This window comes from Pelophylax lessonae (assembly GCF_965119305.1).
Source record: "Pelophylax lessonae genome assembly, chromosome: 4".
NCBI lineage: Eukaryota > Metazoa > Chordata > Amphibia > Anura > Ranidae > Pelophylax > Pelophylax lessonae.
In genome coordinates, this window is record NC_138771.1 from 280,619,065 (window position 1) to 280,634,558 (window position 15,494).

The 15,494-nt window shown below is 42.3% G+C and overlaps 1 protein-coding gene across 2 annotated transcripts in view; it reads left to right on the forward strand.

The window, feature by feature from the left end:
- Positions 1-15,494, forward strand: part of LOC309553665 (solute carrier family 23 member 2-like) — a 419,408-nt gene that overhangs the window by 112,333 nt on the left and 291,581 nt on the right. For both annotated transcript variants that reach the window (XM_082254993.1, XM_082254994.1), the window contains exon 4: positions 9,973-10,135. In XM_082254993.1, coding sequence (XP_082111119.1) covers positions 9,973-10,135 — 163 coding nt within the window. The remainder of the gene's footprint in view (positions 1-9,972; positions 10,136-15,494) is intronic.

Genomic DNA, 15,494 nt, shown 5'->3' on the forward strand with positions numbered 1-15,494 from the left:
ACGGACAGGCTAGGGTAGTATACGGACAGGCTAGGGTAGTATATAGACAGGTTAGGGTAGTATACAGACAGACTAGGGTAGTATATAGACAGGCTAGGGTAGTATACGGACAGGCTAGGGTAGTATACGGACAGGCTAGCATAGTAAATAGACAGGCTAGGGCAGTATATGCAGAGGCTAGGGTAGTATATGGACCGGCTAGGGTAGTTTTACGGACAGGCTAGGGTGGTATACGGACAGGCCAGGGTAGTATATGGACAGGCTAGGGTAGTTTTATGGACAGGCTAGGGTAGTATATGGACAGGCTATAGTAGTATATAGACAGGCTAGGGCAGTATACAGACAGGCTAGGGTAGTATATGGACAGGCAAGGGTAGTATATAGACAGGCTAGGGTAGTATACGGACAGGCTACGGTAGTATACAAACAGGCAAGGGTAGTATATAGACAGGCTAGAGTAGTATACGGACAGGCTAGGGTAGTATACGGACAGGCTAGAGTAGTATATAGACAGGCTAGGGTAGTATACGGACCGGCCAGGGTAGAATACAGACAGGTTAGGGTAGTATACAGACAGGTTAGGGTAGTATATAGACAGGCTAGGGTAGTAAACAGACAGGTTATGCCTTCAATCATCCCTCCACCCCAATCCAGCACAACTATGCACCTATGCCTTCAATCAACCCCCCCCCCCCCAATCCAGCACACCTAAGGCTCCAATAACCACCCCCCCCACATTCACTACACCTATGTCTCGATTCACCCCTCCCACCCCCAATCCAGCACAACTGTGGCAGGGGCATTATCATTCTCCATCTTCTTTCTTGGTGTATACCAGGTCAGGCAGTGGTGCACTCTGAGGGCATTTTAGCCCATCCACATGTGACTGCCTTGCACGGCATCTATGCAGAAGCCGAGGAGTGGCCAGAAATTATGCACCGCCAATTCCCTAGATGTACTGGGGAGGTCCGAGGCTGCTATGAAGTGCTCCTGGTGCCTGTACTGCAAACCTGTGTGTGTATGTGTGTGTGTGTGTGGGGGGGCGGCACAGGTTTTCAAGTGTGTCGAAAGAGGGAGGTGGCAGGCTAAACACTATGCTGCCTCGCTGTATAGCAATGTGTGTAGCCAGCAGTACCCAGTAGAAGCGGGATGCCTAGCACAAAGCCCTGCCAGTGCACCCCTATCGGCACTCCTGAGTGATGTGTGCTCTAGGGCGGTGCCTACCTTGCCTATAAGTAGTGCCGGCCCTGCATATAACACTCCCCTCCCCAGGACTGAGAGTGCTGCTCTCAAAAGGTGCCCCCTTTCTCATTTATCCAGAGTGGAGCACTCTAATACAGAATTCCCTACATTAAGGTAAAAAAATATCCCACTGGTTTTATCGCCCCCCCCCCCCCCACCTCCCTAAATACTTATGTGGCACCCTCCTAGGTAGGTTCAAGAGAGAAAGTATAGTTTTGAATCCAGTCTGCTTACCAGAGGGATTGTGGGTAAATCTATAGTGTTCTCTGCCTACCAGAAAGCAGGATCTGTTAGTGAGGTCTGCTCACTGTGCTCAGGTGCAACTCATTCTGTCTGCAGAGTGTTTCACATTGGTCCAATAGGGAGGCATTTTGGACAGTGGTAGGAAACCTAACAAATAAGTGCACAGGTATTCGATATAGCCCTGGTGATTTGGCAGAGGAAAGTGCCTCGGGGCATGCTGGGATACTGTATAAAGTATATGTGCCAGGAGTAAATGTGCTTGGGGTCTTTCGTCTGGATAACGTAGTCCCGGAGGGAGGGGGTGGATGCCTCCTCCTCTGTAGAAGTGCCATGCAGCCTCAGGTAGTCAACCTGAGGACCTAAAGAGAGCTAGAGAGGAACTGAACCCAGAGGTCCTGTGAAGCTGACTGGAAGGGAGACACTGAAGGATTTATTTCTACAGTACAGTGAGTACAGATCTGTGTCAAGAGACCTTACCTCTGCAGCTAGAAGAGTCAATGGACAGGTGTCAGTAATGGGGATGTTAGAGAGTGTCCTGAAGAGAATGTAGATCACCAAGTCTTTTGCTGGAGAGAAATAGCAAGGAGACTTAACCCTTTGGTTAAGGCAATGCAGCTGCTTCTACAAGCAACCTGGTGAGGCCAAGTGAGAGTTGTCCTTATTCAATGTATATAGTTGCAGTTGGAGTATCCCATTATTCCCCTCTCCCATCCAAGTTCCAAAATAAACACCAAAAAAGCACCCCTGGACTGTTCTGTTTATTGGGCATCGAGCCATTGGGAGTAAGGATGTGGGAATTGTACCCTAAGTGACTGTGTGCTGGTAATCAGAGGAGGCCCAACACTTACCTTAGTCCTATGATGATCCAGCACCGTACCTGTCTGCAGCAGTGCAGCTCTCTATTACTCTCCCCACAACACTTGTCCCCTGCTGCAATCAATCAAATCATGTGAGGAGGGAGCAGGGGGGCAGTGAGTTGTGTGTGTCTATGGAAGCATATAGCCCAGCTTGGCAGGGAGTCTGCAGGTGCACCCTCAATTGGAAGCAGCATCTGATGTTGGTGCACCAAGAAGAAGAGAAGCTCAGGAAGCTGGTGGGATACCCGGAAAGAGGAGGCTCATGGGCACTTTGTGCAATACTATTTTTCTATACTATTATCATTATCACTGGATTGTAAAATAGTTTTAGAAGTTTGTGTGGTGTAATAGTGTAGCGCATCCCCCCTCGTAGGAGCTGCTGGTGAATGGAATCCCCACCCTGCACAGCCAGGCACACCGAAACCCAAAAAAAGGTCCAGCAGCTTTGTTTTTTTTCTTTATTAGGGGTATTGTACTTGGATAGGGATGGAATTATTATGGGATGCCCACTTCACTTCAAAAACATTTCAGGGACACTCTCCTATGTACAGTCTATTTACACCCTTCTTAGCTTCCTGCAGCACTTCACTTTCTTGCAGGACAAAATCACAGTTCCAGCTGACACACTGTTAGTTGATCTGACACAAAAGCAACATTCAGATGAAGCAAAGGCCGTTTACAGGCAGGGGCCATGGGCCCATTAGTTGTGTAGCAAAAGTCAGAGTCCAGCTTCCATCCCTGTGGTTACTGATCCCAGCACCACCTCTTCAGGCACTGCCAGCCTGTCTGGCTGAAGCTGCCTTTCTCAATAGCCCGCCTGCTACTTCCCACAGTCCTGCCAGACTGTTCGCTCACCAGCCCTCTTGGCTGACTACTCCCTGGAGATCTCCTGCACGTGCTGACTCTTTCCCGCTCTCCTCACACCTTCTCCTCTATGCTTTGTAAAGGATCCCTCCAACACCCGAGTACCAGGCCTGAGGTCACCACCCCCCCAGACTAGGGGGCACACCTCAAGGGCCTCTGACAGCCTTCTCAGCACCCCAACTCCAATCTTCCACCCAACACCACTGCCCCTGCTGGGCTGACCCAGAGTATAAAAGAGGAGCCTACCCCCTGCCAGACTACCTGCTGGGGATTGGCTGGGGCCCCCTTCAACACTCCAGGCAGCTCCTCCTAACCTCCCTCCTATTCTTCTGGAAACTGCTTCAAGGTGAGTCACTCGCCCTGACCAGATTCAACACAGGCCTGGCTGCCAGCCAAGCCTAGCCAAGTCAAGCCAAGCCAAGCCAAGCCAAGCCAAGCCAAGCCAAACCAAGCCAAATTATTTACCTACTCTAACAACTATATACACTCCTAGCACACTAGAGGGTACTACAATAGCTTACAGTTAACATGTAACCAGAGTTGAATAAAGTACTCGAAACCCATACTTGAGTAAAAGTACAAGTGCTCGATCAAAAAGTGACTTGAGTAGAAGTGGAAGTCCTCGATCAAAAAGTGACTTGAGTAGAATTACTAAAATATTCAACATTTTTTGTACTTAAGTATTGCAAGTAGTTTTTTTTTTAAATTTTGCTACTCAAGTACTGAAAGTAAAAGTACCAGTAGTTTTGAAAAAAAAATTCTACTCAAGTACTGAAAGTAAAAGTACAAGTACTGTGTTATGTAGTTATTGAAGAAAGAAGTCAAAAGTTTGAAGTCATATTGTTTTTTATTATTTCAAATGCAGCTTTTATTTATACATACAGTAGCATTTATTTTCGTATGCGCTGATAATACACATGTTTTGAGCTTCATGAAACCTGCCATCTACTGTTCTGGCAGTGGTAATTTTTATAATTGTAACGAGTAACTTTGCAGCACAAAAAAAAATATTGGAGTAGAAGTATTGAAATCATTGAAAAATGTAGTGAAGTAAAAGTGGAAGTAGGAGAAAAAAATTTTACTCTAGGAAAGTACAGATACCGCCTTTCGGTACTTAAGTACAGTAGTGAGGTAGTTCTACTTAGTTACTATACATCTCTGCATGTAACTGAATTTGTTTAAAAGAAAATATTTCAAAATGTGTGGACAGCTTGCATAATAAATCATTTTTAATTGTATTACATACAGCATTTTTAAATTCGTAAAACTGATTTGTTACTCCAAAATTCTATGTAAAACATTAGAAATAGGGTGTATATGAAAGATTCAGGAACTACTTATGAAACATCATTGCTCACAAGAACTTTTGTGAAGTTACCTGATTATGCACACCTGGTATATGGTATTGGAGAGCGCAGTTTGTTAACCATCAATGACAACAAGAATCTACTTTGTCTTCAAAGCTGCATGCTGCCATTCTTGATTTTATTATAATTTCGTTATACATTGTTATATCTCCCTAGATGCTATTAGTCAAGATATGAGAATCAAATTGGATGCAAAATATTGGAGCTTTTCGGATCATTTTTCCGAGTTTAAAATCCTTGTCTGTAGACATCTTAATTATCATAATATAAGCAGACACTGGAAAAACAATTGCAAGAGCTTCCAGATTTACAGCAGATGGGATGTGTAAGCTGTTTCAATCTGTAACCAGGGCACATTTATTCTGTTCAACATCAGGTCATTCTACTCTCCTCCTTTACTCCTCCACCCTCCCCTATAGAACCCAAATCAGAGTCTGACCTTTCCTGGCTGATAACATTTAACCACTTGACCTGCAGGAGATTAACCCCCCCCCCCCCATGACCAGGCCATTTTTTGCGATATGGCACTGCAATACGTTAACTGACAATTGCGCGGTTGTACCCAAATAAGATTTATGTCCTATTTTCCCACAGATAAAGCTTCTCTTGGGTGGTATTTGATCATCTCTGCATTTTTTTTGTGCTATAAACAACAACAAAAAAAAGACAATTTTACTTTCTGCTATAAAACACATCCAAAAAAAGGTTTAAAAATCAAATTTCTTCATATATGTAGACCAATATGTATTCTGCTACATATTTTTGGTAAAAAAAAAAAAAAACCCAATTAGCGTATATTGATTGGTTTGTGCAAAGCATATTATAGCGTCTACAAACTATGTCATATTTTTATGTATTTATTTTTTTCTAGTAATGGTGGCAATCAGCGACTTATAGCGAGACTGCAATATTGTGACGGACAATTTGGACACTAAGGCCCCGTTCACACTGGGGCGATCCGACTTGGGGGGGCGACCTCCGAGGTCGCGGTGCGAGCAGCGCGCCGCGACCTCGGAGCGGCCGGCATGGACTTCATAACATTGAAGTCTATGACGGTCGCTCCAGGTTGCCCCAAAGAAGCTCCGGACCCTTTTTCTAAGTCGGAGCGACTTGTGTCGCTCCTATTAGAACGGGTCCGCAGCTTCCCTATGGAAGGCGACCTACGGCGACCTGTGAGGCGACCAGGTCGCCTCACAGGTCGCCCCAGTGTGAACGGGGACTAACACTTTTGACAATTTTTGGGGACTAGTGACATTATTACAGTGATCAGTGCTAAATATATGCACTGTCACTGAACTAATGGCACTAGCTGGGAAGGGGCTAACATCAGGGGCGGTCAAAGGGTTAACTGTGTACTCACTTTTGTTGCCAGCGGTTTAGACATTAATGGCTGTGTGTTGAGTTATTTTGAGGGGACAGCAAATTTACACTGTTATACAAGCTGTGCACTCACTACTTTACATTGTAGCAAAGTGTCATTTCTTCAGTGTTGTCACATGAAAAGATATAATAAAATATTTACAAAAAAGTGAGGGGTGTACTCACTTTTGTGAGATACTGTGTATGTATATATATATATATATATATATATATATATATATATATGTGATCCGCCGCACAGGTGCCGCCCTGTAGCAGTAAATACTCCCAAGTTACCCCACTAGTGTGCACTAAATTACTTATATAAAATTAAAACTAATTGCATACTAGAATACTAATTGTATGGTAAAATCTTTGACCAAAGAAGGAGACTGACATGGTTGATCCAATGGCACAATACACTGCAATATGCAGAAAAAAATGACTATTGTAATATATAAAAACGTGAAGTATAACTAAAGGAATTTTTTATTTTTTTTGATAGAGGGGAGATGGATTAGAACAACTGTCAGTTTTTATTACTGTCTGTGTCCCCATTAGAGAGAATCATCCTGTTTGTTGTCCTGTTTACCATTATCATTGAAAGTGAAAGTAAAAGAAAATCTCAAATTTTGGCTTGTCCCCAGAAAAGTAATGGAGGGAAATGTTCCAATGGGGACTCTAGTTCTGGTAAACTACCTCTGGATTTCCTCTCACTTCCTGTTTTGGCTATGGGACAGGAAGTGAAGATAAGTTTCCCTAATGTGCCAAAGATGGTGAAAATAAACCTTACAGGGGTTATAACCCTCCCTTCTCTTTCCAAAATGACAAAAAAAAAAGTTTTGTCTATAGTTCTACTTTTAGAATGTGTTTGGGTGTGTAATATTTTGGGAAATAATTTGTAATTTATAAAACTAATGTAGGGTGCAAAAGGGGCAATATATTCTTCCACCTATTGAAAACATATAGTGGATTTCTTAGCCCAGTAAAAATCTAAGACGCAAAACATATTCTATACTTAAGAACCAAGGGGATTCTTCACATTCTGTAAATGGAAACCTATGGGATACTATACATTCTGTATTTATAAATCCAGGTAGTACCACATACTCATAGTTACATAGTAGTTGAGGTTGAATAAAGACAATAGTCCATCCAGTGCAACCTATGTAGGTGTGTGCGGATGTAATTATTTCCCATACCCCTGAATGTTTTGATCCTTGAGATGTACGTCCAAGAGTCTTTTAAAAGTAGCAATATTCCCCACAGTTACTTCGACTCTTTGGTTTACAATCCAGGGGACATCACACATTCTCTATTTGGAAAACCAGAGGACACCCACATCTTGTATTTTGAAATCTGATGGGCACCACACATTCTTTATATGAAATTTCAAGGGGCGCCACACATTTTGAAATTGGAAATTGAGGGTGAATCGTATGTTTTGTACTTTAAAAAACTGTTATTGACCTCTGTGTAAGATTAAATCCGGATGGCACCACACATTCTGTATTTAGGGAAGCTCAAAGTAAAATTTGTGTAAAGGGAGTAACAAAAAGCAGTAATATATACTTCATATGTTGAGGCTCCAAATACTTTCTGTTCTTGGAAAACCAGGGGCACCAAATATTCTGTATTTGGAAATCCAAGAGGGCTACCACAAATTCGGTGGTTGGAAATCCAGGCACACCACATATTCCTTACTTAATAACCTATAGGGTACCACACATTCTGTACCTGGAAATCCAAGGGACACCCCACAAATGATGTACTTCGAAACCCAGAGGATGCCTCACATTCTGTACTTGGAAATAGAGGGGGTAGCACACATTCTGTATTTCAGAAGGCTGAATCAGGCTGTAGATGATCTCTGAGTAAAAGACAATTCAGGCAGCACCACACATTCTCTATTTTGGGGAGCTCAAAGTGATCTTTGTGCAAAGGGAGTACACAAAACAGGAATATATTTTGAGGCACCAAATATTATTGTATGTATCTGAGTTGATGTCATAACTATCTGTTCACTCCTCTCAATTGGGTAGTTAGTACAACAATTGTTTTCCTTTCCCTTTTATTGGTTGAACTAAATGGACTTGTGTCTTTTTTCGACCAGACCAACTATTCAACTATGCAACCTACAGATCTATTGTAAATTAAAGTGGTACTAGACCCAAAACCAAAAAATGTATTATATTGCAGCTTACCAATCATTAGCTGTGGCGGCTGCATCATTTTTCTTTTCTTTGGCTTTTTCCTCTCTGTTTTCACCAGGTGATCTGGCTAGCAACACATCTCCTGTATTAGTGAGACACAGCTCTGGAGGAATTAGAACAGGGGGCACTGCAGACAGCAGCATTGTCAGTCTAGGGCAAAGGTTCTCAACTCCTGTCCTCAGGACCCACTAACAGGCCAGATTTTAAGTATTACCTTGGGGAGATGCAGACTACAATACTGCAAACACTGAGCAGCAAATGATATCACCTGGGATGTTTTTCAGTTGTCTTACAAATCTGGCCTGTTAGTGGGTCCTGAGGACAGGGGTTGAGAACCACTGGTCTAGGGGGAGTGTAGTGTTAAATGTATTAGCTAATTTAGAAACACCAACAATTTGAAGCCAAACTCAAGCTCACACTTTATAAGTAGTTACAGAAAAAAAGTTTTTGGTGTTGTTTTGGGATAAAGGTTTTACATGAATAAATAAAATCTGATCATTTTAATCACCCCTGCCAGTGTTAAGTGGTCTGTCTCATCCATGTAAACTGATACATTCTGCAGAAGAGCTTGTGCTTTTGAAAAACAACAGGCTCGCTGGCTGAATTATTAGATGAAAATAGAAGAAAGAAAGCCTAAAAATGAAAATAAAAGAAAGAAAGCCTAAAAAAGATAACTAATGCAGTCATCATGTCTAAGAATTGGTGACCTACAATATAATAAATGTTTACTTCTAGGGTTTAACCACTTGCCGACTGCCGCACGACTATTTATGTCGGCAGTCAGCCCCTCACAGGCAGAGCGACGTAGATCTACGTCGCTAGCCTGTAAGGGTGTGGGGAGCGAGTGTGCGCCGCCGGTGGCATGCTCCCGCTCGGTCATGGACCCCCCCGCGCATGTGCCCGGCGGACCCGATGTCCACCGGGCACTCGCGATCGTCCGTGACAGCGGGAGAAAGGCAGGCGGCTAGTGTAAACAAAGCCGCCTGTCAGTTCTCTCTGTGTAAGAATGACGATCAAACGGTTCTACTATGTAGGACCGTTGATCACTGTTCTTACACACACAGCCACAGCCAATCACAGTTAGAAGCACGCCCCTAGGACACACTTAACCCCTCCCTCTCCAATACAGTTAACTCCTTCACTGCCAGTGTCCTTTTTACAGTAACGGTGCATATATATATAATGTCACTGGTAACCCAAAAGTGTCAAAAATGTCAGTCAAGGGTCCGATCTGTCTGCCCCAATGTCGCAGTCCTGCAAAAAAAATCGCAGATCGCCGCCATTACTCGTTAAAAAAAAAACCAACAAAAATGACAAAAATCTTTCCCTTTGTTAGTAAACGCAATAACTTTTGCGCAAACCAATCAAAATACGCTTTTTGCGATTTTTTTTTACCAAACATATGGTAAAAAAAAAATTGGCCTAAAATGTTAAAAAATTTTGATTTTTACATTTTTTTTGGGGGGGAATTTCATATAAAAAAATGTGAAAAATATTGTTATTTTTGCAAAATTGAAGCTCTTTTTTTGTTTATAGTGCATGATCAAAAAAATCGCACAGGTGATGAAATACCACCAGAAGAAAGCTCTGTTTGTGGACGCCAAATTTGTTTAGGTACAGCGTCGCACGACCGCGCAATTGTCCGAATCACAAAATAGGCCCTGGTCAGGAAGGGGGTAAAATTAAGTGGTTAATACTGCTTTAATTGTCATTGCATAGTTTTTTTCTTCTTGACGGGCAGTAATATTAACAATTCAAAATAACAAACTCACCATTTATGTACTGTATGTTTTATTGAAACGTCCATCTTGTTTTTATTTCTCATAGACTTCCTATTCTACAAGGTGGAACCTTCAGCCTAATCACACCCACTCTAGCAATATTATCACTGCCTCAGTGGAAGTGCCAAGAATCTGAAATGTTGCCATATAATGGAACTGTAAACTTTTCTGCAAATTATACAGAATCATGGCAGTCTCGGATGAGAGAAGTATTTATGTTTTTCTCTTAAACCCTATCAGATCCATTGTGAAACAAACGCATTTCCTTTTGTATGCCATATACTGTACATGAACTAGTATGGTAGTTTTTGTTTTTGGTAATTTCATTATTATATTTGATGTTCTAAATCAGGGGCCTTCAAACTATGGCCCTCCAGTTGTTCAGGAACTACAATTCCCATCATGCCTAGTCATGTCTGTGAATGTCAGAGTTTTACAATGCCTCATGGGATGTGTAGTTCCGCAACATCTGGAGGGCCGTAGTTTGAAGATCCCATCTAAATGATCTCTATATGAGCATTTTAACCAATTTAAAGCAGACCTAGACTCAAATGTTGACCTGAAAGCATGTAAACATTTTTGCTGGGATGGAGAAATAGATAGTAACAAAGAGATTGGAGAAAATGCTGTAACAGTGTGCCTTTAGTGCTGTCATAAAGACAGAAGTATAGGAATACCCGTCACATGATCTCGGCTGAAAAAGAGAATTTTATCCTTTGAACTGTGATCCTATCCCTTAGCAGAGATCACACATCCTAAATGTTTTTTTTTTTTTAATTATGCAAGCATTCTGGACAGAGCTTGCAGAAGCATTTCACTTCTGGAAAGGTATTCTAGCCCTTCTCCTACTCCTTTATTTACCTGCATCCGACCCTAGATAAACTTGTAAACCTAGCTTTATGGTAACGCTGCATAATGAACCCCTGTAAAGTAGATCTAAACCTGAAATGTAAAAAAACTGCTAGACAATATACAGTACTGTATTTTGATGGAAAAAGAGAATATACAGGCAGTCCCCGAGTTACAAACATCCGACTTACAAATGACTCATACTTACAATTGGAGGGAGAGAACAGGAAGTGAGAGGAAATCTACCCCTAGGAAAGAAAATTTACTCCTGCAAGAGTTATCATGGGAAAAAGGTGTCTCCACTGATGCTTTATCACCAATCCTTCGTAACACAACAACTCAAGATTTTCAAAATTCAATTGTTGCAGGGACAGAACGTGAGGTGAAATCTTCTGAACAGGGGCACAGACAGGAAAGCAAATGTTACAGGGGGGGTTAACCCTTCCCTATGCTATCCAAAAAAATGTAAAAATTATCATTTTGTTTGGAGTTACACTTAAAATATGTACCTGTTCTAACTTGCATACAAATTTAACTTAAAGAGGAAGTAAACCCTCACATATACCCAGTAAAGTGAACAGCCTCAGATGATACACAGAGATTAAACAAATCTTCCTACATAAGTTTTATTTGTATATCTGCTGTCTTCAGTTTTCTACACCGTTTAGAAAATGAACATCTTGTCAGAATTTTTTCTTCCTGTTCCAGCACTGGGTGTGCAGTCTTGGCATACACTGTGTGACAGCTTATTGGAGGAAAGACACACCTCCCCCCCCACCTCCACATAGGCTGAGGAAGGAAGAAACATTCAGAGCTGTGCTGTGAATAGACCAGCTTTCTGCTAATCTATCTCTATGCACCCACCCCTATGCAACCACTTTAAGAACAACCTACAGAAATTATCTTGTTTGTAACCCGAGGACTGCCTGTATATGTTTATTTTGCCATTTATTCTTTAACCTTGTCTGCTAGCAGTTTTTTACTATTTGTACACAGACAGCCACACATGCACAGCTCATTGTACAGTCTTGGCATTCTAGAGATGTACTGGGTACTGGTATTAATAAACTCCCATGCACATGCCAAAGAAGACTACTGAAGAATTCCTGGAAGAAATGGAGAGAAGCAACAGTAGGGTTCACAAAAGAGGAAATATACATTGTTTGACCCTACAGGGATTCTCTTGATGACTGCCATGGCATCACTCTAAGAGCATGCAGAGAAACAGAAGGGCAGATCCATTTATGTAAGTGGAGAGTTACGTGTAATGTGAGCTATAGTACTGACCACTCAGAGAAAAGCCTTAGGCCTCTTTTACACGGTCTGACCGATCGGGTCCGCTTGTCCGTTTTTCAGGCAGACCCAATCAGGCCACCTATTGTCCTGTATGGGGAGGCAAATGTCAGTGGACATGTGTCTGCTGATGCCTGCCTGACATCCGATCTGACAAGATTCGCTGAAAGCAGACGTATGGCGATACGTTCGCCATCTGTCCAGCGAGTCAGATCAGATGGGATTGGATAAAAACGGACAGGCTATCCGTTTTATCCGATCTCCCCATAGAGGAGAGTGGGACTCTGACAGGTCAATCTTTGCACAGTGAGCTGAGACGGACCTGCCATCTGCCTGCTCAGCAGGGATCAGCGGAGCAAATCGGGCCTTACTGGGCAGAGGTGCTCAGTAACGGACCTGCCCCCTGTGAAAGGGGCCTTACTGGGCAGAGGTGCCCTGCATCCACGTGAAGCAAACTTAACCTTGGTAATGAAAAGGGCAATACAGAACTAGGCTACATAGATTAGACAAAAAACAACTAATCTTATTCAGCGCAATCTCCACTTGCAAAAAAAGTGCAACAAAGTATTATACACCTTAAACTAAAAGCAAACCTACAAGTTGCTGATAACACTCCACAGTGTTTTCACCTCGCTTTTTACAACTCAATAAACAAAATATTAGTGTAGCGCAACATATATATAAAGTGCAAGCGCAAAAACATCTCGTATCAGATCAGTATTAAAAAGTGTACATAATTATATCATCCTTGCAAAAAAATGTTTATTTTTTATTTTTAGTGTCCTAATTAGGGTTGAGCGAACACCTAGATGTCCGTGTTCGACGGGTTCGGCCGAACTTTAAAAAAAAGTCCGGGTCCGTGTCCCGGACTTTTACCGAACTTTTCCCGGACACCGAACCCCATTGAAGTCAATGGGGACCCGAACTTTAAGGCACTAAAATGGCTCTAAAACACCAAAGGAAAGGGCTAGAGTGCTGCAAATGGCAGCAAAACGTAATTAAGAGCATGGCAAGTGCTCTGCAAACAAATGTGGATAGGGAAATAACTTAAAACAACAAAAAAAAACAGAAAAATAAAACAATGTTCTTCTTCATCTCTGAAGGACGAGGCCCATATGGAGTAGGAGGGAGGTTGAGGTGGTGGTGGATGTGGCGGTGACTAGACATATGCCGGTTTTCGGTAATTCGATATATCGCGGTATTGCATAGCCACGGTATTGTTATTGTGGCATTTTTAAAATACCGAGTTTCTCTGTCAAGTCTGCCTGACTTGTGAATTGATACATTTCAGTGAGCTGGATGACTCATTCACTCACTCAGCTAACACCTTTCAGCATTAATTAGTCTCCTAACTATAAACAAAAATGATTACATTTGTATCTTTTCCTTCCCTCTGCCAGGGAGAAAGGAAGTTTAACCTCTTAAAGACTGGATCTTTTTCTGACACTTGCTGCTTGCAAGTTAAAATCAGTTTTTTTTTTGCTAGAAAAGTACTTAGAACCCCCAAACATTTTATATATTTTTTTAGCAGAGACCCTACAGAATAAAATGGCGATTGTTGTAATATTTTATGTCACACTGTATTTGCGCAGCAGTCTTTCAAACGCAATGATTAGACTTTAATGAATAAAAAAAAAAAAAAAAACGTAACAGTAAAGTTATCCCAATTTTTTTTTTTTTTGTTACACAGAGAATCGTGAGAGAATCGTGATCTTTATTCCAAGCTAAAAAATCGTGATTCTCATTTTGGCCAGAATCGTGCAGCTCTAATAAATATATATATACACACACACACGCCTAGCAGCCCACATTACATTATTATATAGCCATCAAGCAGTGTCTGGCCTACCTGGTGATGACTGGTCCTGGCGCTCTGATCCGATGGCCTGGTCTTTAAAGGGGCAAATCCTTGCGATCCAGAAGTGGTTAAACCTGCAGGAGGACCGGTGTTTTTATCTATTAATGACTTTACTATTGCTTTAGGCCTGGTTCACATGTATGCGGGTTGGTGGTTCACATGTATGCGGGTTGGCGGTTCACATGTATGCGGGTTGGCGGCCCACATTTGCACAGGCATAGCAGCCCATTGATTTGAACGGGCTGCTATGCCCTCATTTTCCGCAGAAAAAAGGTGCATGCAGCATTTTTTTTAAATTCAGTGGCCTTGAAATCCATCCTGCTTTTGCACCATGCGACTAACCTGCAGTTCCTGCTCTGGCAAGCTTTCTGCATTTTTTGTATACGTGGGCACGGCATTTAAAAATAAACAGTTTGCGTGTGCAGCAACGGCAGGTAAGTCGCATGGTGCAAAAGAAGGATGGATTTCATGGCCACTGCATTTTTTTAAATTCTGCATGCACCTTTTTTCAGCTGAAAACGCAGGCATAGCAGCTCAAGCCCATTCACATCAATGGGCTGCTATGCCTGTGCAAATGTGGGCCCCCAACCCGCATACATGTGAACCAGGCCTAAAGCAATAGTAAAGTCATTAATAGATAAAAACACCGGTCCTCCTGCAGGTTTAACCAATTAATGACTTTACTATTGCTTTAGGCCTGGTTCACATGTATGCGGGTTGGGGGCCCACATTTGCACAGGCATAGCAGCCCATTGATGTGAATGGGCTTGAGCTGCTATGCCTGCGTTTTCAGCTGAAAAAAGGTGCATGCAGAATTTAAAAAAATGCAGTGGCCATGAAATCCATCCTTCTTTTGCACCATGCGACTTACCTGCCGTTGCTGCACACGCAAACTGTTTATTTTTAAATGCCGTGCCCACGTATACAAAAAATGCAGAAAGCTTGCCAGAGCAGGAACTGCAGGTTAGTCGCATGGTGCAAAAGCAGGATGGATTTCAAGGCCACTGAATTTTAAAAAAATGCTGCATGCACCTTTTTTCTGCGGAAAATGAGGGCATAGCAGCCCATTCAAATCAATGGGCTGCTATGCCTGTGCAAATGTGAACCACCAACCCGCATACATGTGAACCAGGCCTAAAGCAATAGTAAAGTAATTTATAAACAACACCTCCTTCAGGTTTAACCACTTCTTGACCACAAGGATTTGCCCTCTTAATGACCAGGCCATCGGATCGGAGCCGAGCGCCAGAACCAGTTATCACCAGTTAGGCCAGACACTGCTTGATGACCTATTTTAGGCCTGGTTCACAGAGTCTGTACTGACTGACTATATAATAATGTGCATAAGTGAACCAAAGCCCCTAAATTCAGCAATGAAATTGAAGTGAGGTGGAAATTTAATAATTTAAATTTAATAATAGAATACCGTGATAATACCGTATACCGTGGCAAAACCTTAATCAATTAATCGCAGCATGAAAATCTGATACCGTCACAAGCCTAGCGGTGACATAGGCGTGCGCACAGGGTGTGCTGGGTGTGCCTGGGCACACCCTAATCACCTAGGG